The sequence below is a fragment of the Lithobates pipiens genome, unplaced genomic scaffold (genome assembly GCF_037356315.1).
Source record: "Lithobates pipiens isolate NorthernLeopardFrog02 unplaced genomic scaffold, aLitPip1_a1.2 Scaffold_18, whole genome shotgun sequence".
NCBI classification, from domain to species: Eukaryota; Metazoa; Chordata; class Amphibia; order Anura; family Ranidae; genus Lithobates; species Lithobates pipiens.
In genome coordinates, this window is record NW_027507758.1 from 536,489,965 (window position 1) to 536,515,947 (window position 25,983).

General features: G+C 42.4%; 1 protein-coding gene across 2 annotated transcripts in view; it reads left to right on the plus strand.

The window, feature by feature from the left end:
* The window catches only part of GEN1 (GEN1 Holliday junction 5' flap endonuclease), a 74,987-nt gene that overhangs the window by 39,353 nt on the left and 9,651 nt on the right, over positions 1-25,983 (plus strand). For both annotated transcript variants that reach the window (XM_077488819.1, XM_077488818.1), the window contains exons 7-11: positions 5,210-5,301; positions 8,922-9,072; positions 9,171-9,207; positions 9,876-9,956; positions 21,644-21,774. In XM_077488819.1, coding sequence (XP_077344945.1) covers positions 5,210-5,301; positions 8,922-9,072; positions 9,171-9,207; positions 9,876-9,956; positions 21,644-21,774 — 492 coding nt within the window. The remainder of the gene's footprint in view (positions 1-5,209; positions 5,302-8,921; positions 9,073-9,170; positions 9,208-9,875; positions 9,957-21,643; positions 21,775-25,983) is intronic.

Consider the following 25,983-nt stretch of genomic DNA (forward strand, 5'->3'; position numbering starts at 1 on the left):
CCTGGTATGCTCTTGGAGGGGAACCCATGCCGGTTTTTTATTTAAAATTTGGCGTGGAGTTCCCCCTTGAGAGATGATTATTCTGTGATTGGCCACAGCCAAAGTCGCCTGGCCTAGGGGCAAATGGAAGTCCTGTTGTAAGTCGCCCCAAGTCGTGCTGTGATTCATACTCAAGTCGTGTCCAAGTTGCCTCCCAAAGTCGCGCTGCAAGTTGTGTTGCCCCTGTGTGAATGGACTCACTCTACAAAAAAAAAAAAAAAACACACATAAAAAAAATGTTGTTCACCAATATCCTATATTTCAGATATATTTTGCTTTGTGCACAAGGGGGAACTAAACAATTTCTCTATTGATCTCAGATTTTCTTTTCCTCATAGCGGTTGTGGAAGTGACTGTAAAAAGTGCAATAATTGTGTACCTCCATCTATCCTGGCTTACTTCCCCATTTTTGTCTCAATTCATTGAAAGTGCAAATTCTATTCCCTTTCATCACATCTTGTATCTGTATAAACTCATTTTTTGCCCATTTAACAAAATACAAATATTCTTCTTTCCTGGGTTTAAAACTATTAGTGTAATTAAAGGTCCGGTATATTCACACTTGTATAGCCTACAAAGGCCATTACATACCCTAAAAGTGTTCTTAGTCAGTGAATTTGTGCTATTAGCAAATTCTCTATCTCCTTGGAATCCATACCATCTTATGTAACTCAACCTTACTTTGTGCCAGTTTAATCCCCACCCGGCTTTTAACTTCTCTATTGTGTATCCAATCCACTAATCGTGAGATAATAATTGCCCGATAGTACTTTTTAAAGTCGGGTATTACTAGTCCCCTGTTTTTCTTCCCCTTTGCTAACACTGTGTAAGAGATCCTTGGTCGTTTATGTGCCCAAATGTATTTTAGTACAATAGTTCTCAGTTTCCTAAAATATTCCTGGGGTACAGCGATCGGCATCATTTGAAATATGTATATTACCTTATGCAAAATGTTTATTTTTAATGCATTTATTCTCCCTAGCCACAAGAGGGGTCTGTGTCTCAATATACTCAATTGCTCCTTAAAGCGGGAGTCCGCGTTTTTTTTTTTTTTTTTTTTTTTTTTTTTTTTTTTTTTTTTTAAAAGCCAGCAGCTACAAATACTGCAGCTGCTGACTTTTAAAATAGTGACACTTACCTGTCCAGCGCGCCCGCGATGTTGGCACCCGAAGTCGATCTCTCGATCGTCTCTCGGGTGCTGCCGCCGCCATCTTGGGTATGGGAATCAGGAAGTGGAGCCTTTCGGCTTCATTTCCCGGTTCCCTACTGCGCCTGCGCGAGTCGCGCTGCGCAATAAGAATGGACCCGCTGCCTCTGGGATCTGTGTGTTTCCCAGCAGGCAGCGGGGGACTTTCGGAAAGGGGCGTAATGTACGCCCCTTTCCGCAGAGAGCTATCCCGGAAGTGGGTGCAGATACCTGTACTGTACAGGTACCTGCACCCCCCTACCCCCTGAAAGGTGCCAATTGTGGCGCCGGAGGGGGGGAGGGTTCCGATGAGCGGAAGGTCCACTTTAGGGTGGACCTCCGCTTTAATATTCTTTAGGATTGGGATATAGTTGACCTTATACCAGGTCGCTGGGGATGCTGTTAACTCCAAGGTATCCTAATTCCTCCCTATGCCATACGAAGGGGAATTAGGGTTGTATCGCCTGCTGTTCTCTTTTTGAGGTTGTTATGTTAAAAATCTCCGACATAGCTGTATTATTCTTAAAGTTTGAGATCTTCCTGTACCTGTCCAGCTCCTCTAACACAATCGGCAATGTTATCCTAGGGTCAGAGATAAAAAAGAGTACATCGTCTGCATAAGTAGCCACGTTCTACTCCTTGTCCCCTATTCTCGCCCCTCTAATATCTGTGTTTTTGTGAATCGCTGCCAGCAGGGGCTCCAGAGTTATTGCAAACAACATTGGAGAAAGGGAGCATCCCTGCCTAGTACCATAAAGTAATTCCAAAGAGGGGATAGTTCTCCGTTTACTATGATTGTTGCTGTTGGATGATGATAAAACACAGAGATCCATTGTATCATCCTGTTACCGATACCTAGATGTTTCAGGGTTTCTAACATGAAACTCCAGTTTACCCTGTCGAAAGCCTTTTCGGGATCTATCGACAGTAATACAACTGGCACCTCTCTCTTTCGCCTCATGGACCACAAATAGTGATTTGAGGCAGTTGTTCTTCCCCTCCTGTCCCACCACAAATCCTACCTTATCATTATGGATCCATATTGGCAGTAGGGGTTTGAATCTTTCTGCTATTATTTTGGCAAATATATTTATATCTGTATTTAACAGTGATATTGGTCTATAGCTCATAGGGCTGGCCGGATCCCTCCTTTAAAATAAGGGTTATATAGGCCAGCAGTTCTCAGACAGATTCACTCCCTGTCCAAGTGTGTACAGGTATTCACATAATTTGGGGTATTAAAAAAACAAAAAAAAAAAAACGTTTCAACTGAGTTTCGCCGAAACAGATTTGCCTACACACGATCACACCAAAGTCTGATCGTTTAGAACGCGATGACGTACGACAGGACTAGAAAAAGGAGGTTCAGTAGCCAGTAGCTGCCCTTGTGACGTTTTTGGTCTGTCAGAACAGCATACAGACTAGCGGTTTTCTCGAATAGGAACTGGTTCAGATGGAAAGATTTGAAACGTGTTCTATTTCTAGGTCCGTCAGAATTTTAGAAAGAAAAAGTCAGAAGAAGCCCACACACGATCGGAATGTCCGACAGAATGATTCAGTTGGACCTTTTCTGCCGCAAAGTCCGGTTGTGTGTACAGGGCATAATAGTTTTTGGAACCTTTTATAATAGTGTCGAATACCCTTCAGGTCCTTGGCTTTTCCCAGATGCCATATTTTTTATTGCCCTTATCACTTACTCCTGTGTGATCGGGTCCTCTGTTTTGGGACTCTAACCACGGACTCCAGTGCTGCAAGGCAGAAGTGCTAGCCATTTAGCCATAGTGCTCCTTTATCCGTTTTTTACTATGTTCCTGATGGGGAGGTTAACCCTCTTTATCCTGGTGACCTCTGTGACAGAAAGTGATGGGTAAAACCAAAATTTCCCCATCAATTATATTAGTGTTATTTAGTCATTTTGGTAGTGTATTATATCTAGTAAGTAAATATCCTTTTTAAACACAAGCAGTGTAAAAACTTGAAATTAGTGACAGTGGGTTGAGTTTGTTACTCCTGCTTTACAGGCTTCCAAAACAAAAATAGGAAATGCACGCTCTTCTACACATTTTTACCAAATTTTTTTTTTTACACCTTTTTTTTAAAAAAGCTGAACTTTACTGATCCTTTAAATTGGAACTATACTGATCTGTTCTCCAGTGCTGTGATCCACAATAGCTTCCATCTGGCCGCTGACATCTTCAGCCCAACAGTTTTCAGGTATTGATCCCCAGCCATTTTATTTGTCTCTAGCCTAAGGTGACATCACTCCGGTGTGGGAGTTCATTTAGCTCCACTTTGCAGGAGCTTTAATGCAGAAGAAACATGGTATGTCTCTTCTACTTTAAAAATCCAGCCTGTCCACAATTTTTTTTCTTTATTTTTTTCAATAAAGTTTCACTTTAAAGTGTAACTATAGGCAAAATAAAATGACATGTATGATACTGCTTTCACTAGCTTTAACATAGCATTGTTTGTTTCTGAGTCCCCCTTTATCTAGTTTTATTACTTGTTGATTCTGCCAGTAGATCAGTTGTTTTTGACTAACTGTAACAGGCCAAGATTGGACAAAAACAAGGCAAGACCATCACTCTGCTGATTTTGGAGCTGGTGGTCACCTGATCAGCAAGTATTTATGGAACATTTTGGGCTCATGCACACTGGGCCTCTTTTACAGGCATTTTTTTTTTTTTTAAACCTGTAAAAGCATCTTTTATGTTGGCCTATGTGTCCATGCACACATAGGCGCAACAAAGGGATATTAGAGGAGCGTTTGCATGCTGGAGGAAAAAAATAAAAAACACCAAAGGCGTGTTAATGCTGGACATGTTTAGGTGCATTTTGAGCAGTGCATTCCAATAGCCAGAAAATGTTAATATTGGCCAATAAAATCCATTAGCGCTCAAATGCTTGATGCACATAACTGTGCTTAAACATGTGTGCAATACCTGAGCCCTCCAGCGTTGTGCCCATTTGCAGTTCTTCTCCCCCTCACTTCCTGGTCTCACTGGCTTTGCTCTGCCAATGGCTCCCACTGCTGTCAATCAAAACCAATGATGGGGTTGGGGGGGGGGGGGAGTCCCGACCGACAGCGAGGCTTGTGAGCAAGCCTACAGGAGTGTCCCCATAGAAATAAAACATTTACAACCACTCTAAAATCAAATAATACCTACTTACTGTTTTTGTAATAATTGGTTCAGAAGGGCTAAACAGATGCCCTGTGTGTACGAGGCCTTACTCCAATATAAAAACCTTGCACAACTAAATTTACAAAGCAAAAGAACTATTTTAAGCAAATTTAGTATTGTTTTAAAGTGTGTGAACCCAAGGAAAAATCTGGTCTCTTTCCCCGCTTTACTACAGGCAGTGCTTTACTGTCTGGCTGAACTGTGCAAATATCAAGACTTTAATCAAAATTACAAATCCTATTGGAAGGTAAAACCTTTCCCATATAATATTATTATTTTATTATTTTTATACAGGATTTATAGAGCTCCAACAGTTTGTGCAGTGCTTTACAAAATGAAGGCAGACCTTATAGTTATAATATAAATTGGTACAAGAGGAATCGGAGGACCCTGCTTGTTAGAGCTTACAATCTAAGAATATGTATTTCATCTGTGTATTTAGTGATTTGACTGAGTGTAGCTTAAGAATTTTGATTCCCTAACCTAGAATTCAAACCAGAAAAGCTATATTTCTGTACTTCTTTTTAGGTCTGTGTTAACCCACTGACTATGTCTGCCTTCAGTAACACCCGAGTCACTGACCTGGAACCAGCATTTAGTATGTGAAGTCTGTAAACACGTTTGTAGGTCAGCACAATAGCCAAGCAACTCTTGATTAGAAATGAAAGGTCACCAATGGCAACCTACATATTTTAGCCATACAGGTCTCCTTTAAGTCTGGATAATGCCAGAGTTTAGGAATGATTGATTACATTGGTTGCTTTCAGCTTGCTCAAGGGCATGACAATATTCTTCTTTGCAGGTTTTACCAGTGGAGGAAGCAGTTTGATGATACCTCAGTTCCCCCTAAATCAGCCAAGAAGACCGCTCACTGTTCTGTCTGCTGCCATCCAGGTATATAGCCGCATCCTCTGCCATGTTTTATGGACTGGAAATGAGTTGTTTACGTTCTGTTGTGGAACTCCTGGATAATAGATTGCGCTTGTCACATCTTCCTAATGGAACAAGAGTTTGCTAATTCCCTAATGATCTGCATAGTAAGTGCCGAGATTAAACATTTCCATGATTCATCACATAGGCTGTCTGATCACCATCTGAGGGCTTGATTTTCTTATTAAATTTTGTGTATGGAAACATTAAAGTATAGCTAGAACCAAAATATATATATTTTTTTTGGTTCTACTTGATTTATATTTTTTGCCATCTGTGTTCTATTAAGAATTTCCTTCTCTTCACGTCCCAAAAACATGACAAGAAAGGTTTCTAAAGGAAGGGAAATCCTTGGACAGTTGTCACTGGAACAAGTTTCCCCATTGAAAGGTTTACCCTCTATTCCCATTCCGTTTATAAACTTGAATTATTTAGTTCCAGAATCTATCACAGTGCACCTTGCCCATGAGAGTCTACATGAGAAGTGATAGATGTGATGGTGATTAAGTGTGCCTGTTGGAGAAGACCTGGCTCACAATCGGCATTCTAATTTATCCAAAAGGTGTTCGGTAGGGTTAAAGGATAAGATCGCCTTTTGTAAAAACAAAATCCTAATTAATTTTGCAGGTAAAAAAAAAATGTGCATTTATTTTTATTTTTTTGTTAGGAGCCTTTAAAGCAGTGCACCCATCATAAGCAGTCGTGGGTGAAATCTCAGGCTCCTGCAGACTGTCAGTGTATCTGTGGTACGTACGTCTCGTATGTGCAGGCTGTTACTGAATGACAGGAAGAATCAATGAAACTACCTTTAGCACTCATCAGTACATTAGGAACTGCAGATGGATGAGGACAGTTATAGTTCTCCCATTCACAAAACTCTGATGTAGGTGCACGGCTACATTTTTTTTATTTTAACTTGTGACAGCGGGGAGAACATTGTGTTGCTGTTCATTTAGTAACCTGTTACACGCTAGATACGGGTGTAACATGTTATTAAAGCTGAACTTGACCATTGAGGTCAGGCCTTTGTGAAGGGCGTTCGAGTTCCTCCACAACATATACCTGAAACCATGTCTTTATGGAGCTGGTTTGTGCACAGGGACACAGTCCTGCTGGAACAAAAAAGGTATTTTCCTAAACTGTGTCCACAAAATTGGAAGCGCACTATGTCTAAAATATCTCTTTGTATACAGAAGTATAAAGAGTACCCTTCACTGAAAATTATGCTGGAAGAGTGTCCATACTTTTAGCCATATAGTGTAGTTCCGAATGTTTGGCACTTGCTAGTTTCTTGAGCTGGCCATAGACTGCTCAAAATTTGGTTGGTTCAACAGGGATTGGTCCTAATTTCAATCCATGTGTGGCCGCCCACGTCGGCAGAAGTTGTTTGTTTATGGACAAGCTAGAAACACTTTTGACGATCAGCATCTGCAAAACTGTTGATCAGTGTATTCTGACAGCAGAGTGCCCCGCTGTTGGATTATAATGTCCCAGTTTTTGGGGGTTATGGTAGGATTTGTGTGTGTGTGCAAGGAGGAATCTTCTACTTTTTATTTTTTGGTTCAGTTAGTGAACCATCCATGGCCAGCTTATCAGTAATATCCATCTGTTGCCAATGGGGTACAGTCTCTTCTCAGGACTCTGTTGACGCAATAAAGACATAGACATTTGAGGGCAGTAGAAGGTGAAGGCTTAATCCAACTGCTTAGAGGTATGTCTGTTGGGCAAGTGTCACAAAAACTCACGCAACTGGCTGGCCTGAGAATACAATGGAGAAAAAGGAATGAAGTGTAGGCAAGCACATCTGAGGACTGGCTCAGGGGATGGGAAGGAGTAGTAGATTTTCAGGAAAGTATGAGTGACAAACTGGTAGTCTTTTGCTATAGAAATGGGGTTGTCATCTCAATAACGGCAGGATTGTGCTACAGTTATGTCAAGTCTATGGCTATGGCTCATGGGTAGGAGTCTTCCCATAGAATTGTTAGAGACCCTGCCACCGACTTAAATTGCACAGAAAAATCTAGTATTGCTTACTTGCAGTGATTTATTTTTTATTTTTTTCCTTTACATGGATGATTTTTTTTTTTTTACATTTATTTGCAAGTTGCCTTTGAACGTGCCAAAGGATTTGACTTCCAGGGAGAGAGAATTCCCTAGCACAGCCTTCCCCTCTTGTGAGGGTGTCTTATTACTGTCTGTGCTGCACCTGTGTACCTCCTCACCCCAGGTTTAGGGCTTTTGGATTTCTACACAAGGGAGGCAGTTACTGGAAAATAAAATAAGTTAAAGGCACATATAATCTTCTGGAAACATTGTTAAAATGCATGATCTGACAACCTGGGTCTCTAACTTTGGATAGCTCTGGGGAGTTAGAACATCTATCAGGTTTATATTGTGTTCCCATTAGAGATATTTTCAAACTCAACTTTTCCATACTCCAGCACCAGGTCTTTCCCTCTGTGTGCTTCCTCTGGCACTAAAGCCAATCACAGAGGGGGTGCAATCTTAAAGGGGTAACATATGGGTTGCTCATTGTTCGAGCAATGCATCCATGCACTAGACGCTTTACCCCCAGTGTTCATAAGTGACATCTTGAGTGCTTCCCAGTACCTCCCGGTGTTGTCTTCATGACTTCTAGTGTCCATCAAACCTGTACACAGCTACTGTGTGCCTCTGGTGATAGCAAGCATTCAGCCATATGATCATACTGAACTCTAGTATGTACATTGTGCCTGCGACTCTGAGCCTGCTTCTGTGATCTTGGTGTTCCCCAGCCTGTATCCTTCTCCTTGGACCCCGTACACTCCTGCCAGCGTTCAGTCTTCCTTCACTGCTGTGTTTTCCTCTGCACTCATCCAAGCCATGTGCTTTTTTGCACCAGTGTGTTTCCCTGTGAGTTCCAGCAAGCCTCTCATTACAGAATATGAGCACTCCCAGCCTGTTTTTATACTCTGTGCCCGCACGTGCTTCTGTGTACTTCTGAAGATTAGGACTGAGGACTGGATTGAGATAAGTACACATTATAGAGAGATTTGCTTTGTTCATATTTCATGTCTGAGGTTTGCAACCACTAACATAATGTATTATAGTCATAGTCATGTTATTTTCTTGTGAAAGCCTACCTTGAGTGAGACCGCTGCTGGGCACAACCATCTTGGATGCAATGTCGGCAGCCCTAAAAAAAACAAAAAAAAAAAAAAAAAAACTCAGAGCTGTCACTCAAGTGACACTCGTATAGTATTTCTCTCTGCTTCTGACCAGAAGCTAGGCCAGCACAGACAGTAATGAGACACTCCCAGAAGAGGAGAGGACCAGGATACAAGAGAAGGGCGGTGCTAGGGAATTGACTCTTCTGGAGAAGTCAAATTTTCTAGAAAGTTCAAAGACACGTTGCAAGTAAAGAAAAATCATTTGTACTTTTAATGTTTTTGTGCTTTTTTTCTGCAAGTGTTTGCAACACGGTGTCTTTAAATATGTCCCCCAAAATGCAAAAGCTAAATTTAAATGTAATTTATGTTTTACCTTTTAATACCATTAAAAAAGAATTGAGTTAAAGGAAACCTGTGCTGTGGTCCCTTCTTAAGGTTCAGCTAAGGAACACCAGCGGAAAGGATGCAGTCTTTGTGCCAGCGATCGATACTGCGAGCCGCATGACTATGATTACCGTTGCCCATGTGAGTGGCATAAGTCTGAGGAAGAAAAAAAGAACAACCCCTTGGAATATACCTTTAAGACGTATGTGTGTGTTTTATATATTTAAACTATGAGAGCAGGGTGGGGTTACCACTATCTATTATTCCTTTATGTGAAAATCTTTGTTTTATGACCTGCAGGAAGGCAAGAAAACGTGAAGGCTTTCCTTACCACGAGGTAGAGTAACCAACCTGTCAATACCACAGTTATTAAAATGGAGATGCAGTGGCGGCCCATCCATAGAACAGGCCCCTTTAAGTGTGTGGGGGAGGGGCGGCGCCAGACACAGAGGTGCTATCGGAAGCATTACGTCATCGCAATCATGTGATTGCAGGCAAGCAAATCTATTGGCTGGCTTTTAGCTCGGAGCTTTGTGGTTTCCACACTACCCCTTTGGCATTGTGTGTCCTGTTGGTGGTTAGTGATTGGTCAATAGGATGTAGGGCAGTGCTTTTATCGATCCACCCCATTCACCCACCCACCTATCCATTCACCCACCTATCCATTCACTCACCCACCTATCCATCCATCCCACCCACCTACTCACCTACCTGTCCATCCATCCCTGTACACTCCTTCCTGCTGGTTGTGTATATTCCCTCTTTCCTATATGAAAGCAGTTTATTTCTTGGTATTGTCCTAAAGCTAACCATACTCTGTCCAACCATACACAATACAGTCTTACAGTCTGTGCAATCGCCTATGTAGTGCAAGAGCCTTGGGGGGGGGGGGTGCGAGTGAAGGGGCCAGGTCTGTTTTGCGCCCCCCCCCCCCTAAAATTTTGACCAGCAGCCGCCACTGATGGAGAGTATATGGCTTTCAATTTTCTTTCCTAAATATTACAGGTTATCCAGGAATTCCTTGTAAACAAAGACAAATTATCGAAGGTGATCAGATGGGTCCGGCCTAGTCTACCTTGCTTCCAGGTAAATTCTGTTAATAAAATGCTCAACTGAAATTCTTCACTACTGACCCACAACAAAAAATAGACTTACAATCACTTTAAGATGTATAAAGCACATGGCCTATGTGACATTCAATTACAGAGATGTAGGATGTGAGTGGTCGCTGTGCGTTTGCTGAAAACCCTTCTTTTCTACATGCTAATATACTTCTGGAGTGAGGATCAATATATCTTCACCACAGCTCAGACCTAAGTTAGCCTATTCATGTTCTTGTGAGGCTATACAATTTTAAGCTTGCTCTGAAAACTACATAAAGGTTTTTTTTTTTTAATAGATATGCACAAATTCTACATACGGCTGTATTTAAAGTGGATGTAAACACTTACGTATACCCAGTGAAGTGACTTGCTTAAGATGATACAGAGATTAAATAAATTCTCCTACTTAAGTTGTACCCATCTATCTGCAGTCTCCTCTTCTCTCATCCTGTCAAAGTGCAGAATTTATTAAGCTTGTCTGAGAGCTTAAAAAAAAGGGGGGGTGGAGAACTGAAGAGCTCAATGAGGAGAGCTCTGAGTGCTGATTGAAGGGAAGGGGCACACTCCTTCACATAGCACACAGTAACATAGCTGAGGCTGTCTATCTGCTGGAGATCTCTCCCCTGTCACCATTTTTATCTTGGTGTCAAAAAAAATTGTCAGAAATTTTTCATGCTGATGACAGAGGAAAAAGCAGCAGAGAGAAATGAAACTCGGTGCTCTTAGTTGAGTCAGGTACACACTATTGGGGGGGATATGCTTTATTTCATATCTCAGATGTACAGCTACTTTCAAAATGGAGTCAAAAAGATGGCTCAGTAAGTCTTTTTTATTTTACTTTTACTTTGAGCCATACAGGCTCTGGGAGCTTGTTTATGTCTTTAGTTGACCAGGGTCCCACTATGTACATAAAGGAAAGCCAGCAGCTCGATCTTCTGCAATGAATACATTTATTAATCCAAGAGTGGTACAAAATATTACAGGGATTGTACTAGGGCCGAAACAACTAATCGATTATGAAATTAATGGATTACTATTTTCATAATCGATTAATCGGCCACTAACATAATGGGGTTAAAAAAAAACGAAAATTAACCCTTTATAGTACAAAAAGATCAAATCCCTACTGTAAATATTACTTTCACTGTCCCATAGTAAAAAATGAACCCCTTACAGTAGCGATTATTTGCTCTTTTTGTATTTTAGTTTTTTTAACCCCATTATGTTACTAAACATCTCAGGCCTGGGTCACACCTCTGTGTTTTTTGGTGCTTTTTGCAGAAACACACTACTGCTCAAGTGCTCATTTGCATGGTTTCCTATGTCCCACGTTCACATCCATGATTTTTTTCAGCTGCTGCGTATTTGGAAAAGACTAGGACTTTTTTAAACACAAAAACTGTGCTATTTTGTTTTTTTGGTTCAATATACTTTAATGGAGAAGCTGCAGAAAAGCATGTAATAATGCGTTTTTGCAATTTGTGTTTTTCAATCTGCCCAACAACAAATGACCTTATTTTTTTTTAAGGTTATTAATCAAAACAATAATCGGCCAACTAATCGATTATGAAAAAATAATCATTAGTTGCAGCCCTGGATTGTACGTTTCGGCGTGAACCCTTAGTCATAGCCATATAACGGCCTACACGCCGAAACGCGCAAGCCCTGTATTATTTTGTACCACAGCTGGATTTATCAATGTATTTTCCTTTATCTTTGTTTGCTCAAGTGCTAGGAGGACACTACAAGCCAGTGCACTGCCTTAAGGGATTGCTACAGGTGTTTTCTACTGTATTCATGGTCTCACTGTGGTTTGGTCTCATTTTTGATCTATACGGTCTTATGTAACTTTGTATGAAGTCGGTAAGAGGCTGGTTTTATTGATATGGCATAGACTTTTACCTGCAGTTTAGGTTTTCTGCCTAGAAATGTCTGAGATGTCTCCAGGCTTTTATCCCCCTTCACCCCCAATTCTGGTAAATTACTAGATAATCCTACTATGTACTGTCCTTGAAAGCAATTAAGGAAATCCAGATGTAGACTTGCCGGTAACTCTAATTCCAGTTTTCCAAGATGGAAGGATTTTTTCTTTTTTCTTTTTATTTTTTTCTTAAGATTACGTTGATTGGTTTTCATTTTTTACTCCTACAGTTTGGCAAAAATACTTTATTTTATATATTTTTTTGGTGATGCTTTTCCTATTGAAGGAGTGCAGTCCTGGAAAACTCCTGGAAATACAGGTATTGAGAAGTCTAAAGCTGATCACACGCTTAAAGTTTTTTTGTTCAGCTCAGCATGCTGAATGAGCAAAATCCATAGATTCCTTATGTACACTAAACAGTGTGGAATGGCTTACTGGGGTCAAATCACCACGAGAATGTCCAAAACACTTCACTTACCTATCTTACTTGATCCCCCTGTCCTATTCTTGAGTATTTTTTATGCTCTTCCTTTTCAAGAATATGATAAAGTAGCTACCGTATATACTCGAGTATAAGCCGAGATTTTCAGCCTCTTTTTTGAGGCTGAAAGTGCCCCCCTCGGCTTATACTCGAGTCATCGCTGTCTGCCTGCTCGATCAGCGTGTCGAGCAGACAGACAGCGGACATTCTACCCTTCAAACGCCGCGCCTCCGCCTTCGCCTGTGATAGGCGGAACACTGAATTTCCCAGCAGCCTGTGTTCCGCCTATCACGGACATCGTCTCATCCTCGTACTACGGACGAGGATGAGACGATGTCCGTGATAGGCGGAACACAGGCTGCTGGGAAATTCAGTGTTCCGCCTATCACAGGCGAAGGCGGAGGCGCGGCTTTTGAATTTTAGAATGGCCGCCGAGGCGCCGACGAAGAGCGGCGATCCTGGCACGGCACGGGACGGAGGCAAGGCACGGCACGGGACGGAGGCAAGGCACGACACGGGACGGAGGCAAGGAGGCACGGCACGGGACGGAGGCAAGGAGGCAAGGCACGGGACGGAGGCTCGGGACACAGGCTCGGGACACAGGTAGGCTGGACACACACACACACACGGACACACACACACACACACACACACACACACACACACACACACGGACACACACACACACGGACACACACGGACACACACACACAGGGATGGATGGATGGATGGAGACACACACACACAGGGATGGATGGATGGAGACACACACACACAGGGATGGATGGATGGATGGAGACACACACACACAGGGATGGATGGATGGATGGACACACACACACACAGGGATGGATGGATGGATGGACACACACACACACAGGGATGGATGGATGGATGGACACACACACAGGGATGGATGGATGGATGGACACACACACACACAGGGATGGATGGACGGACACACAGGGATGGACGGACACACAGGGATGGACGGACACACAGGGATGGACGGACACACACACAGGGATGGACAGGCATGTCTCACCCTCGGCTTATACACGAGTCAATAAGTTTGCCAGTTTTTTTGGGGGTAAATTGGGGGCCTCGGCTTATATTCGGGTCGGCCTATACTCGAGTATATACGGTACTCTTTTATGCCTCTTACTATGCTAGTACAGAAATTCTCCTTAAGTGGAAACTTTCCTTCCTGCCATCCTATAACGATTGGTGTTTGGTGATTAACTCTGCACTTCTCATCAGTTAATATATATTAAAGTCAAGTATCCTTTTTTTATTTCCATAAAAATAACAAACATGTTATACCTTCCTGCTCTGTGAAGTGGTTTTGCACAGAGCAGCCCAGATCCTTCTCTTCTCAGGTCCCTCTTCGGCTCTCCTGGCCCCTTTCTACTGTCTAGTGCCCCCACAGCAAGCAGCTTGCTATGGGGGCACCTGAGCCGAGTCACAGCTGCCTGTGTACATTCAGACACGGAGCCCTGGTTCGGCCCCACCCCCTTTCTCCCCTGATTGGCTAACTGATGGTCTGAATCTCAGCAGCGCCACCATTGTCAATCAGAAGGAAAGTCCCCGATGGCAGAGTCCCTCATGGACATCGCTAGACAGAGATGGGGCTCAGGGGAGTATTAGGGGGATTGCTGCACACAGAAGACTTTTTATCTTAATGCAAATGGACACAGACAAACAGCTGTTTCTTCAGAATAACAAAAGGTAGGAATCTGCAACAAAGTTTGTTAAAATCCTTGCAATGTACATAGATCACCCAGGGGAATGTTTTTTTTTTCTCAACAAAAGTGGAGTTACTTTTTAACCATTTCCCAACCGGCACACGCCGATGTACATCGGCAGAATGGCACGGAAAAGCAAATGGGCTTGCCGGTACGTCCCTTTTTAAATTTTGCCGCCGTGCCATCGCGTGCGCACCACCGACACATGGCAGCCGGGACCTCCGTGAATCGGATTGCGGGTCCTGCGGACTCGATCGCCGTGAGGATACCCGCGATCGTCTCAAGGGGAGTAAGAACCGGGAGATGCTAATGTAAAAAAGCATCTCCCCGTTCTGTCTAGTGACAGTGTCACTGATCTCTGCTCCCTGTGATTGGGAGCAGAGATCAGTGACATGTCACATATAGCCACACCCCCCCCACAGTTAGGAAACATGCCCCAGGACACCCTGTCCACTAGTGGTTAACCCCTTCGATGCCAGTGTAATTTACACAGAAATCCGTGCATTTGTATAGCACTGATTGCTGTATAAATGACAATTGTCCGATGTGTCCGCCATAATGTCCCAGTCACAATAAAAATCGCAGATCACCGCCATTACTAGTAAAAAAAAAAAACTATTCATAAAAATGCCATAAAACTATCCCCTATTTTGTAAACTATATAACTTTTGCCCAAACCAATCAAACGCTTATTGCTTTTTTTTTTGTTTTTTTAACCAAAAATATGTAGAAGAATACGTATCGGCCTAAACCGAACAAAATAAATGTTTTTTTTATATATTTTGGGGGAATATTTATTGTAGCAAAATGTAAAAAAAGAATGCGTTTATTTTTTTGTTTATAGCACAAAAAATAAAAACCACAGGGTTGATCAAATACCACCAAAAGAAAGCTCTGTGGGAAAAAAAGGACGTCAATTTTGTTTGGGAGCCACATCGCACGAGCCCGCAATTGTCAGTTAAAGCGACGCAGTGCCGAATCGTAAAAAGTGCTCTGGTCATGAAGGGGGTAAAATCTTCTGGGGCTCAAGCAGTTAATTGAACAAGCTGAAGTTTGAAACTGATTGGCTACCATGCACAGCTGCTAAAATAACTTCAACTTGTGTGATTTTATATAACTTTGTCTCTATGAGGCTTGTACGTGAATAATTTTTATTTATTTATATGACATCGTTCGTACACTGTATATGATTTGTGGTGCACTTTTTGACAATCTGTATTTATATTACATGGGGGATTATTTACTGTAACTGGAGAGTGCAAAATCTGGTGCAACTCTGCATAGAAACCAATCGGCTTCCAGATTTTATTGCCAAAGCTTAATTGAACAAGCTGAAGTTAAAAGCTGATTGGCTACCATGCACAGCTGCACTTGATTCTGAGTGCTCCAATTTTGGTAAATCTGCCGAACTTTAACGTAAAAATTCTTAATAAAACTTTTCTACTGTTAAAAACCCAAGAAACTGTGGAATAAGGAATCCAGCGGTGCCGGCTGTCAGATTGCCCAAATGGTGACTGAAGCCAATTGGCTGCAGTCACATTTTAGCCAGCTTTATTTTCCAACCAGCTCCTTCAATTTCTTGCCCAGCCTGGTGGTGTTGTCAGGGCAACCAACAGCACGAATTTCGAAATTCAATGTATAGCCAGCCTAATTCCTGGATTTTCATTAGTAATACTTTATATGAGAACATTTGCTCTATGTTTCATGTGTACAGAGTGTATTGCAGTAAGCTGGTGAAGTGCTATGTTCTCTCCAGGACACATCAGTATTCTATCTCCAGGCGGAGGTCCCCTTTTCCTCTCGTATTTCTGCTGAGCTGTGCAGCCAGGTGCTGAGTGGAGGAATACAGAATATAAAATGTGTTTTTATTCATCTTGCCTCCCTGTTTACTGCAAGATACTTCCGCTACTTCCTTCCTAGATGCATGGGAATTCTCTGATGTAGTTAATGATATTCTGGATATCTAATTATAAATATTAATAATACTTTGCAACTAATATATTCCCAGGTGCCTTATGTTACCATATAGAGAAAACATGAATAGTTTAACAGTAGAGAATGTATGTTGAGGCAGAAGATATGAGAGCTCTGCTCATTACCTAATATTAACTGATAATCATGTATTCAAAAACATGTTCTTCATCTTACAGGATCAGTTCAGCCAAAAGTTGTTCTTTATTTATAGGAGAAGACTGGTGAAACAACAGAGAAAAGCTATATATACCTGTGGTCAAATCCCAATAGCTTGTACATGTATTTAAACTATCAGTATATTAACACTGCAAATTCTGGATGAACCCTCTGCACACTGCTATACAACCTTTCCAGGAAACTATGCAATGAAAAACAACCGTAGCATCTACAGTGACAGAGCAGAGGAGTGGCCAGAAGAGGGATTACTTTGACACAGTTGACCAGCTTAAGCATGTATTGCAATATGTGTGAACTAAAAACCCCCGTTTTTCATTGCGTAGTTTCCTGGAAAGGGTGTATAGCAGTGTGCAGAGGGTTCATCCAGGACTGGTGAAACAAGTCACTCATTGGCTCCTTGTGAGAGCTCTAATGGGAAGGTCTCCCTGCAAGTTCCTGGATCTGTTCCCACAAACCATTAGTGTTCCAATGCTGGATCACCCAATCCAATTGAATTAAAATTCCATGAGGGGTTATAGAACTCAATGGTAGTGGCTGTGGCAGATGTGCAGGATTGGGGATTCAAATGCAGAGATCTCAATGCCAAAGTCCTTAAAGCAGAGCTTTACCTTCTCAAGCAATATTAACAATTTTTAATCCTTCTGTTGCTAGCCTTAGTAAATAGATAGGAATGTACATTATATTTACTTGTTTTCCCATTCCTGGTCTTCAGGGTTGCATGCTCGGATAAGGGTCTGGTATAAGTTTTGGGGGGGGGGGTCACCCTTTTGTCTTTCTCTTTTGGTGTGGGGTCCCCCTTGCTGTTGTTGTGTTTTTTTTTTTTTTTTTTTCATGCCGACTCTCCTTTTGCTTACATTCTGCTGTCAGCAGGGAAGCCCACTGACAGCAGATGTCATAGTCGTAAAGCTCAACTTCACACAAAAGGGTAAGTTCTGCTCTTCCGCCTCCTCCTTTACATTTGGCTTACTTTCTTTGGGTTGGTGTGGGGGTGCGGAGCAGGGATCTGATTTTGACAAGTACCCGCTCTCCCGCTAATGGAAGTTTGCCCCCTCCTTCCTCTGCAGCCTTCTGGGACACATCTCAGGTCCCAGAAGACTACAGAACCAATCACTGGTGCATGCACAATTGTAAGGCGGCTGTGGGGCCACAAGGGTTCACTGCCATTTTCCCTTAGTGAAGATGACCGCACCTACACCTGAAGCCGATTAAAGAATCGGCTTGGGTGAGCACTGGATCCAGGGGGCGGGTAAGTGTCCTTCTTGTATTAAGTCAGCAGCTACATTATTTGTAACTGCTGACTGACTGGGGGGGGGGGGGGGGGGGGGAGAGAGAGACACGAGCTCCTTTTTAAGGACATTGCTGGTCTCCTTAACCAGCTATTCCATGGTTGTAAAGAATGGCAGCATTACAATAATGCAAGTTTTTTCCTTGCTAAATATTTTTTTTTTTAAATAACAAACATGTTATAGTTACCTCCACTGTGCAGCACGTTTTGCACAGAGTGGCCCCGAACCTGGTCTTCTTGGGTCCCTCAGCGGCTGTCTTGGCTTCCCCCCCGCAAGTACTTCTCACGTTCATGCGAGTTCCCTCGCATGGTGAGAAGTACTTGCGGGCGCGCTCCCGTGATACAGTCAGTGGGTATAGCCGCTCACTGTATCACTCGGCCCCGTCCCCTGGCGTGCCGCGTCATTGGATGTGATTGACAGCAGCGTGAGCCGATGGCTGCGCTGCTTTCAATCCATCCACTCTAGCCAATCAACGGCAAGGCTGAGCTGCGAAGAGGATGTCGGAGGCGAGCACGGGACTTTCGAGGGGTCAGGTAAGTAAAATGGGGGGGGGGGGGCTGGGGGGGCCGGCACTGTCCTATGTTTTTTCACCTTAATCCATAGAATGCATTACGGTGAAAATATGTTTACCTTTACAACCTCTTTAAGGTCTGGAGACTGGCTACGCCACTCCCGGACCTTAATGTGCTTCTTTTTGAGCCACTCCTTTGTTGCCTTGGCCATGTGTTTTGGATCATTTGTCATACTGGAATATCCATTTTCAATGCCCTGGCTGAGGGAAGAAGGTTCTCACCCAAGATTTTACGGTACATGGTCCCGGCCATCATCTTTGATGTCGTGAAGTTGTCCTGTAGCAGAAAAACCTCCTTGGACAGACAGCTCTTTGGTCTTGACCATGGTGGAGAGATTGGAATCTGATTGCTTCTGTGGAAAGGTGTCTTTTATACAGATAACAAGCTGAGATTAGGAGCCCTTTTTAAAGGGAGTGTTCCTAATCTCAGCTTGTTACCTGTATAAAAGACACCTGGGAGCCAGAAATATTTCTGATTGACAGGGGATCAAATATTTCACTCATTAAAATGCAATTAAATCTATAACTTTTTTTAAATGCGTTTTTTCTATATATTTTTGTTCTGTCTCTGTGAAAATAAACCTACCATTAAAATTATAGACTGATCATTTCTTTGTCCGTGGGCAAACATAAAATATCAGCAGGGGATCAAATAAAATTTTTCCCTCACTGTATTTTAACACTGATCTAAAAGATGTAGATACCATTTCATGAATTAAGCTTCACATTTAAGAGATTTCCTCTTTCTTGTCTCTACAGGACAGGAAATCAAGGTATGTCTTTTAAGACATTTGCAACCTGTTGCTTTTGTCTTTCCGGTGATACTAGGATTCCTCTGTCTGAAATTGGCTAGCATTGGTGGAGCTTACCAGTTGTTTGATAAGGATAGCCATTAGGATGTCACCTTGGTACAGTTTTACTCAGTTCTCACTAGCACCTTAGTGCTACAGTGTTATCTGTTTATACACATAGATGCAGCCTCACTGATGTTTTAATCCTCTGGGGCCGTAATTATGCATAGCTTTGTCTGCTGGGAGTACGCTGCACAGCAAGCTGTTAGCACAGAGACCAGGCTCTTGCTGAGAGCCCCAGGTCCCATACTAACAATTGGGGACTAGGAAGCCTGGGGAGCTGTGGGAGAAGAGTGTAACAAAAGAAATAAAATTTAAAAATAACTAGATCGGGATTTGATCTAGGTCATGCTCAGGCCTAGATCTTGGGTCAAGGTTAGGGTCATAGGTCATTTACAAGTCTTTTTTTTTTTTTTTTTTTATCCTACCTAAACTACAATGTGTTTTTAGTACAAACAGCAAGGGCAGCACAGTGCCTAAGTGGTTAGCACTTCTGCCTAGCAGCACTAGGGTGGTCCGTTCAAACCCAATCATGACACTACATGCCCGGAGTTTGCATGATCTGCCTCCAGCTGCATGGGTTTGCTCCGGTTGATTGTAGACTTTTGACAATAATACGCCCACCTCCTGGAGAGTGTCCATCAATTGTCTGGATGTTGTGAATGGGTTTTTCTTTATCATAGAGAGGATCCTGCGATCATCCACCACTGTTGTCTTCCGGGGACGTCCAGGCCTTTTTATGTTGCGGAGCTCATCAGTGCAATCTTCCCTCAGAATGCACCAAACTGTTGATTTGGCCACTCCCAATGTTGCTGCTATCTCTCTGATGGTCTTGTTTTGTTTTTTAATCCTTACAATGGTCCGTTTCATTTGCATGGATAGCTCCTTTGAACGCATGATCTAGGTTCACAGCAATCAATTCCAAATGCAATTACCACACTTAGAGTCAACTCCAGACTCTTTACCTGCTTAATTGATGAAGAAATAACAAAGAAGTAGCACATGCTTGGCTATGAAACCGCTTTTGATTCAATTGTCCAATTACTATTGGTCCCTTGAAAAGGGAGGGGGGGGGGGCTATTCTTACGAGCTGTAATTCCTAAACCCCTCCTCCAATTTGGATGTACATACCCTCAAATAAACCTGAGTGTGCACCTTCAGCCCGTATTCATTATATAACTATAGCTTGAATATGTTTTGGTAAATACCTGAAACATACTAAAATTGTGCCTATGTCCAAATATATATGGACCCAACTGTATGTGTGTAAAGCACTCCGTAAATTGATGGCGCGATAAAAGTACCTGTAATAAATAAACTACAAATAACAAACACATGCGGTATATGGTATTGCTGCAATCCTCAGAAGTAAAATACATTATTTTGTTGTGTTCTTTGATGGTAGGTTATAGTAAGATATTTCAAATGGATACACAGAAATGAAACCGCCTACTTAGTGTATCATCACTGCGCTGACAACAAACGCTCTAAATCTCTAGCTGCTACTTAAATATATAATTATAAAAAAATAGTAGGCGCATACAAATCTGTTAATCGTAATTTCCAAATAAATAGTACCTCGTAGCGCTGGTGCTGTGTGAAAAATTAATTCACTCAACCTATCAAATCTTACTTTGTGCTAATTATAAAAATACACAAAATTGCAAATATCCACTCCTAACAGTGAACATAAACATAGCATATACAATTACTTATACATGAAATATTTGTGAATCACAATGTGACCTGCAACTCCCCCAAAAAACATTTAATATATATAAATAAATAAAATATATATATATATATATATATATATATATATATATATATATATATATATATATATATATATATATATATATATATATATATATATATATATATATATATATATATATATATATATATATATATATATATATATATGTGTATGTGTGTGTGTGTGTGTGTGTGAAGCAATATAGTCCGTCACCCAGGGGTGATTGCAAGTCTTCCAGCAATAATCCCTCTTTTCGTGTGAGAAACTATTCAGTGTCCAAACAGTTTTCTTAAATCCTTCACCACACCATCAGTGACTGTGACCCCCCTCGTAGGAGCACTCACCAACTGCTGAGCCTAGCACTCTCGTGCTGGGCTAGTAGAGCATTAAATCTCTTACGAGATGATATCAGATGTTCAATCACCAATCTCTGGGCATTCTCCTTTAAAACTTTTATAGGTATATCTCATAAGAACCTCCACAGTGTGTCAGCCCATAGAGCGTGTACCCCTTGTGGCAGAGACATTCAAAACTTCCAGGGTAATTGATGCAAATGTGGTCACAGGTCCTCTTGAAGGAACACTCATCAATGTCTTGGCATGTATGCTCAGTCAGTAACTTGTAGCCTTTCTGGCAGCTGCATTCAAAGTTCCCAACAGTATTACAACAGAAATGGTCACAGCCACTGTTGTTCACCAGGCATTCATCAATATCCGATGTATAGACAGAAGCTGGTCACAGCCACCGTTGTTCACCAGGCATTCATCAATATCCGATGTATAGACAGAAGTGGATATTGCAAGTCCTGGTTAGGTTTGGGGGTCTGCAAAAAGTAGTTTTACTCTACCCTGTATAATCCATATCCTGTAATATGTTATTTTAGTGTTTGCTCTGTGACTTCCTAGAATTTTGCATTGGAGTGGATGGAGTGGCCCAAACATTATGCTTGCGAGAAGATTCTTGGCCTTTTGACGTACCATGATATGCAAGAGAGGAAAGCGGGCAGGCAGCATGATGCACAGCTTCAGGCGACCAGGTAAAAAGCGTGACAAGCCTCCTCACAGACCCCAGGCAGATTCAGATCTATCCCAGGAGTCTGAATATCACTGATGGCTTTTAGGGAAAAATGTCATCACTTATTAGGGATATTCTGATGTTGTATCTTATAGCACTGTCTAGCCCTGGCTTGTAGTACAGACAATGTGGATGTGTCATCATGGCAACTAATCAATGCTAGTATTGCATACCATAAATATTCAGAGGCAGCCACAACAAAAAGCGCTGATCGGTCACGTGTGTAAAAAAACAAGATTTTTAAAACGGCTTACCTGTAAAATCCTTTTCTTTGATGTACATCAGGGCACACCGAGCCATAGTACTTACTATGTGGGTTATAGGGCCACTGATAGGTGATGGACACTGGCACACCCTAAGGCAAGAAGTGTACTCCCTATATAACCCCTCCCACTACTGGGAGTCCTCAGTTTTGTAGCCAAGCAATACAAGTGTATACCAAGAAGGGAGGGGCCTCTGTGTCCCCTGATGTACATCAAAGAAAAGGATTTTACAGTTAAGCCGTTTTAAAAATCCTATTTTCTTTTCTTACATCAGGGGACACAGAGCCATAGTACTTACTATGTGGGATGTCCCATAGCAATGGCAACTGAAGCGAGGGAGACACAACAAAAAACAGGAGGTCAGAGGACTCATACTGCAGCCTGCAGTATACTGCACCCAAAGGCAATATCCTCATGACCTTTAATCTTGATCTGATAAACGTATGAACCGAAGACCAAGTCGCGGCCTTACAGATCTGAATCATAGAGGCCTGATGATGCACCACCCAAGAGGCACTAATCGCCTTGGATGAGTGTGCTCTAACATAAGAAGGAAGGAAGAATTTTCTTCTTTAAGCTGAAGCTTGAGCAATCACTTGACGAATCCATTTGAAAAATGGTGGATTTTGACGCTGCCTGTCCACATTTTGGACCCTCTGGCAGTACAAACAAAACATGTGTTTTGCGAACCTGAGCAGTCGGTTGCCTTTAAATAGGCTCTGATCGCTCATACTACATCAAGGGAATGTAGTGCCTCCTCTTCCCTAGATTGAGGCTCTGAGAGAAGGAAGAATAATATCTTGGTTTAAATTTAAAACCTTTACCCACCTTTGGTAGGAATTCAGGATGAGGACATAAAACCACCTCATCCCTATGCCTGATCAAATATGGCTCTTTATAAGACAGAGCCGCTAGTTCCGATACTCTTCTAGCAGAAGAAATGGCAACCAGAAAATTCTTTCTTGTCAAAAAGAACCAAGGGAATTTCTCATAGAGGCTCAAACGGCTGATTCCGCAAAGCCGATAAGACCAATTTTAAATACCAAGGATTTAGAGGTGCCTTGATAGGGGGATTAATCCATGTTACCCCCTGAATAAGCTATGCACCAAAAGTAGGAAGCAAGAGGCCATTGAAAAAACACTGACAAGGCCAGGATCTGGCTTTTGATAGAAGTCAAGGCCAACTACATTTCAGATCCCATATGCAGGAAATTGGGGATCCTGCCTATGACATACTTCCTGGGGTGCCAACCCCTGGATCCACACCAAGAAACGTATACCTTCCAGACTCTATAGTAAATGATTCTGGAAGCCGGCTTCCTGGCATTAATCAAAGTAGACACTACCGAAGGAGATCACCCACGATATTTTATAAAGTGGGATTCAACAGTCAACCTGTTACATTTTTCGTCCGTAAGGTAGGATGAAATACCGGACCTTGTGCGAGAAGGTCTGGCTATAATGGCAGAGTCCGAAGGACTCCTATGGCCATCTTTATGATCTTGGTAAATCAAGATCTTCTGGGACCCACTGGGGCCACCAGAATCGTCTCCTTTAATTTCTGCTGAGAAGGCGTGGAAGTAGCAGAACTGGAGGAATTGCATAGATCAGTTAAAACTGATCCCATGGGAAGACTAATGCATTTGTTCCGCCTGCTAGCGGATCCCTTGTTCTCGACACAAAGTTGTCGACTTTGTTGTTGAATCTGGACGCGAATAGGTCCATGTCCGGAATACCCCATCTCTGACATATCGCTAGGAAGATGTCTGGGTGAAGAGACCATTCTCCTGGAAATAATTGTTGGCGACTCAAGTAGTCCGCCTGCCAATTCTCTATTCCTGAAATGAAAATTGCCGATAGGCAAGGAATGTTGTGTTCTGCCCAAGCTAGAACATTATTCACCTTTTTTTGGGCTGCGCGACCTCTCGTGCCCCCCTGGTGGCTCCCCAACCTAGAAGGCTGGCATCTGTTGTTAACACTTTCCAGGATACAGGTAGAAAAGATTTTCCCTTTTTCTGGATAACAACCACCAATTTAGGCACTGACTTACGTCGGGAGCCAAAGGTATTGGAAAAAACCAAGGCCTGAATCTTTTTTATTCCAGACCGACAGGATGATGTTTTGAAGCAGTTTTTGAGTGAAAACTGCACGTAAGGGACGGCCTCGAAGGAGGCCACCATTTCCCCTAACAATCTCATGCACAGCCGAATGGAAGGATTTTTCTTTGTTTTGATAAGTTGAATTAGTCCTACAATGGAACTGATTCTTGTCTGAGGGAAGAATACCTTCTTCTGTACGGTATCTATAAACAGCCCCAGTACTATAAACTGATGGTTTTAAGGAGGATTTTCCTAGGTTGAGTATCATACCCAGAGATTCCAGGTAGTTACAGCTGTGATCAGGCTCTGGTTTAGACCTGAGACTGAATGATCTATCGAAGGTAGATCGTCTAAATAGGCTAGGCCCGTTATGCTTTGAGCCCTTAATCTGGCTAAAGGAGGTGCCAGAATCTTCCAGAACACCCGTGGTGCTGTGGCTAAACAGAATGGCAGGGCCACAACTGAAATGATGATTTTATAGACATTTCTGGTGAGCGGGAAAAATTTGGCAGATGGAGATATGCATCTTTGATATCGATTAAAGCCCAAAACTCCCCTCCTTCCAGGATGGACACAACCGATCGGATTGTGCGAAAGGATCGGATGTTTAAGTGCCGATTCAGATCTTCGAGATCTAGAATTGGTCTTACCTCTCAGTTTGGTTCTGGAACTGTAAAAGGTTTGACTCAAATCCTGTGCCCTGTTCCACTAAGGGAACCTCTGATATAACCGACTGGTATAATAGATGAGCCAGAAAGAAAGACTTCTTTTACTCTGGATCCTTGGGAACATTTTCCCTTAGAGAAAACGAGGAGACAGAAACTTGTGGAACTCTAATTGTAACCTGGATAAAAAACGACGGAAGCCACCCATCTGTTTTGACATTGTTCCTGCCAGATCTTGAGAATTGCAGGAGCCTTCCCCCCCACCCGAACGAGCGGGGGCATCCCATCATGAGGAGGCTTTAGCATTCTGCTTTGTGGCGTTTCTGCCCCAAGATCTCTTCTGACCCTGGTGCTGCCCTTGGGGACTTCCCCTTGAATCTGACGGTTGAGGCCGTTGAGACTGCCTAGAGGCTGATGCCCCTGGCACAGGAGAGACAGCATGATTAAAGGAAAATTATTTGAACTTCTTTACTGGTAAAAGAGAGCTTTTCCCATTAGAGGTCCTTTTGGATGTACTTATCCAGATCATATCTAAATAGCCATTCACCATGAAAGGGAAAACTGGCTAAGAGCTTTTTGCATGGTGCTTCGGCTGACCAATTGTTCAGCCACAGAACTCTACGAGAATGCACTAGTCCAAGCATGAGCCATGAAGCTTAAATTATAGTCTTTCATAGCATCTACTGTGAGTGCGTCTGATACACCAGCCCATTGCTGGGCCTGCTGATCAGGCAGAATTTCGACATTCTCCACAAACTGTTCCTTAATGGACTGAGATACACCAATTGCAGCAAGGACCAGCTGCACTACTGAACTTGCTAAAGACATATTGTTTTTAGAAACTAGTTTCAACTTTTTATCTGTTGGATCTCCCCATTTTCTTCATTGAAATCCTCTTCCATAGGATAAAGTGTGGAGAATTTCTTGGGAGGATAATATTGTTTATCCGGATGTTCCCATTCGGAATACATAAGCCTTTTTAGCCATGCATGAATAGGAAAAAACATCCCCAGATGGGGGAGGTTCTAATGAACCGAATTAGACGTAGGTTCCTCAAGAGCCTGCACTGCAAAAAGAGTAAGGGAGTACACAAGCAACCTGTCTTGTGATGCTACTCCTTCTATATTAAAATCCTCAGAAGAGG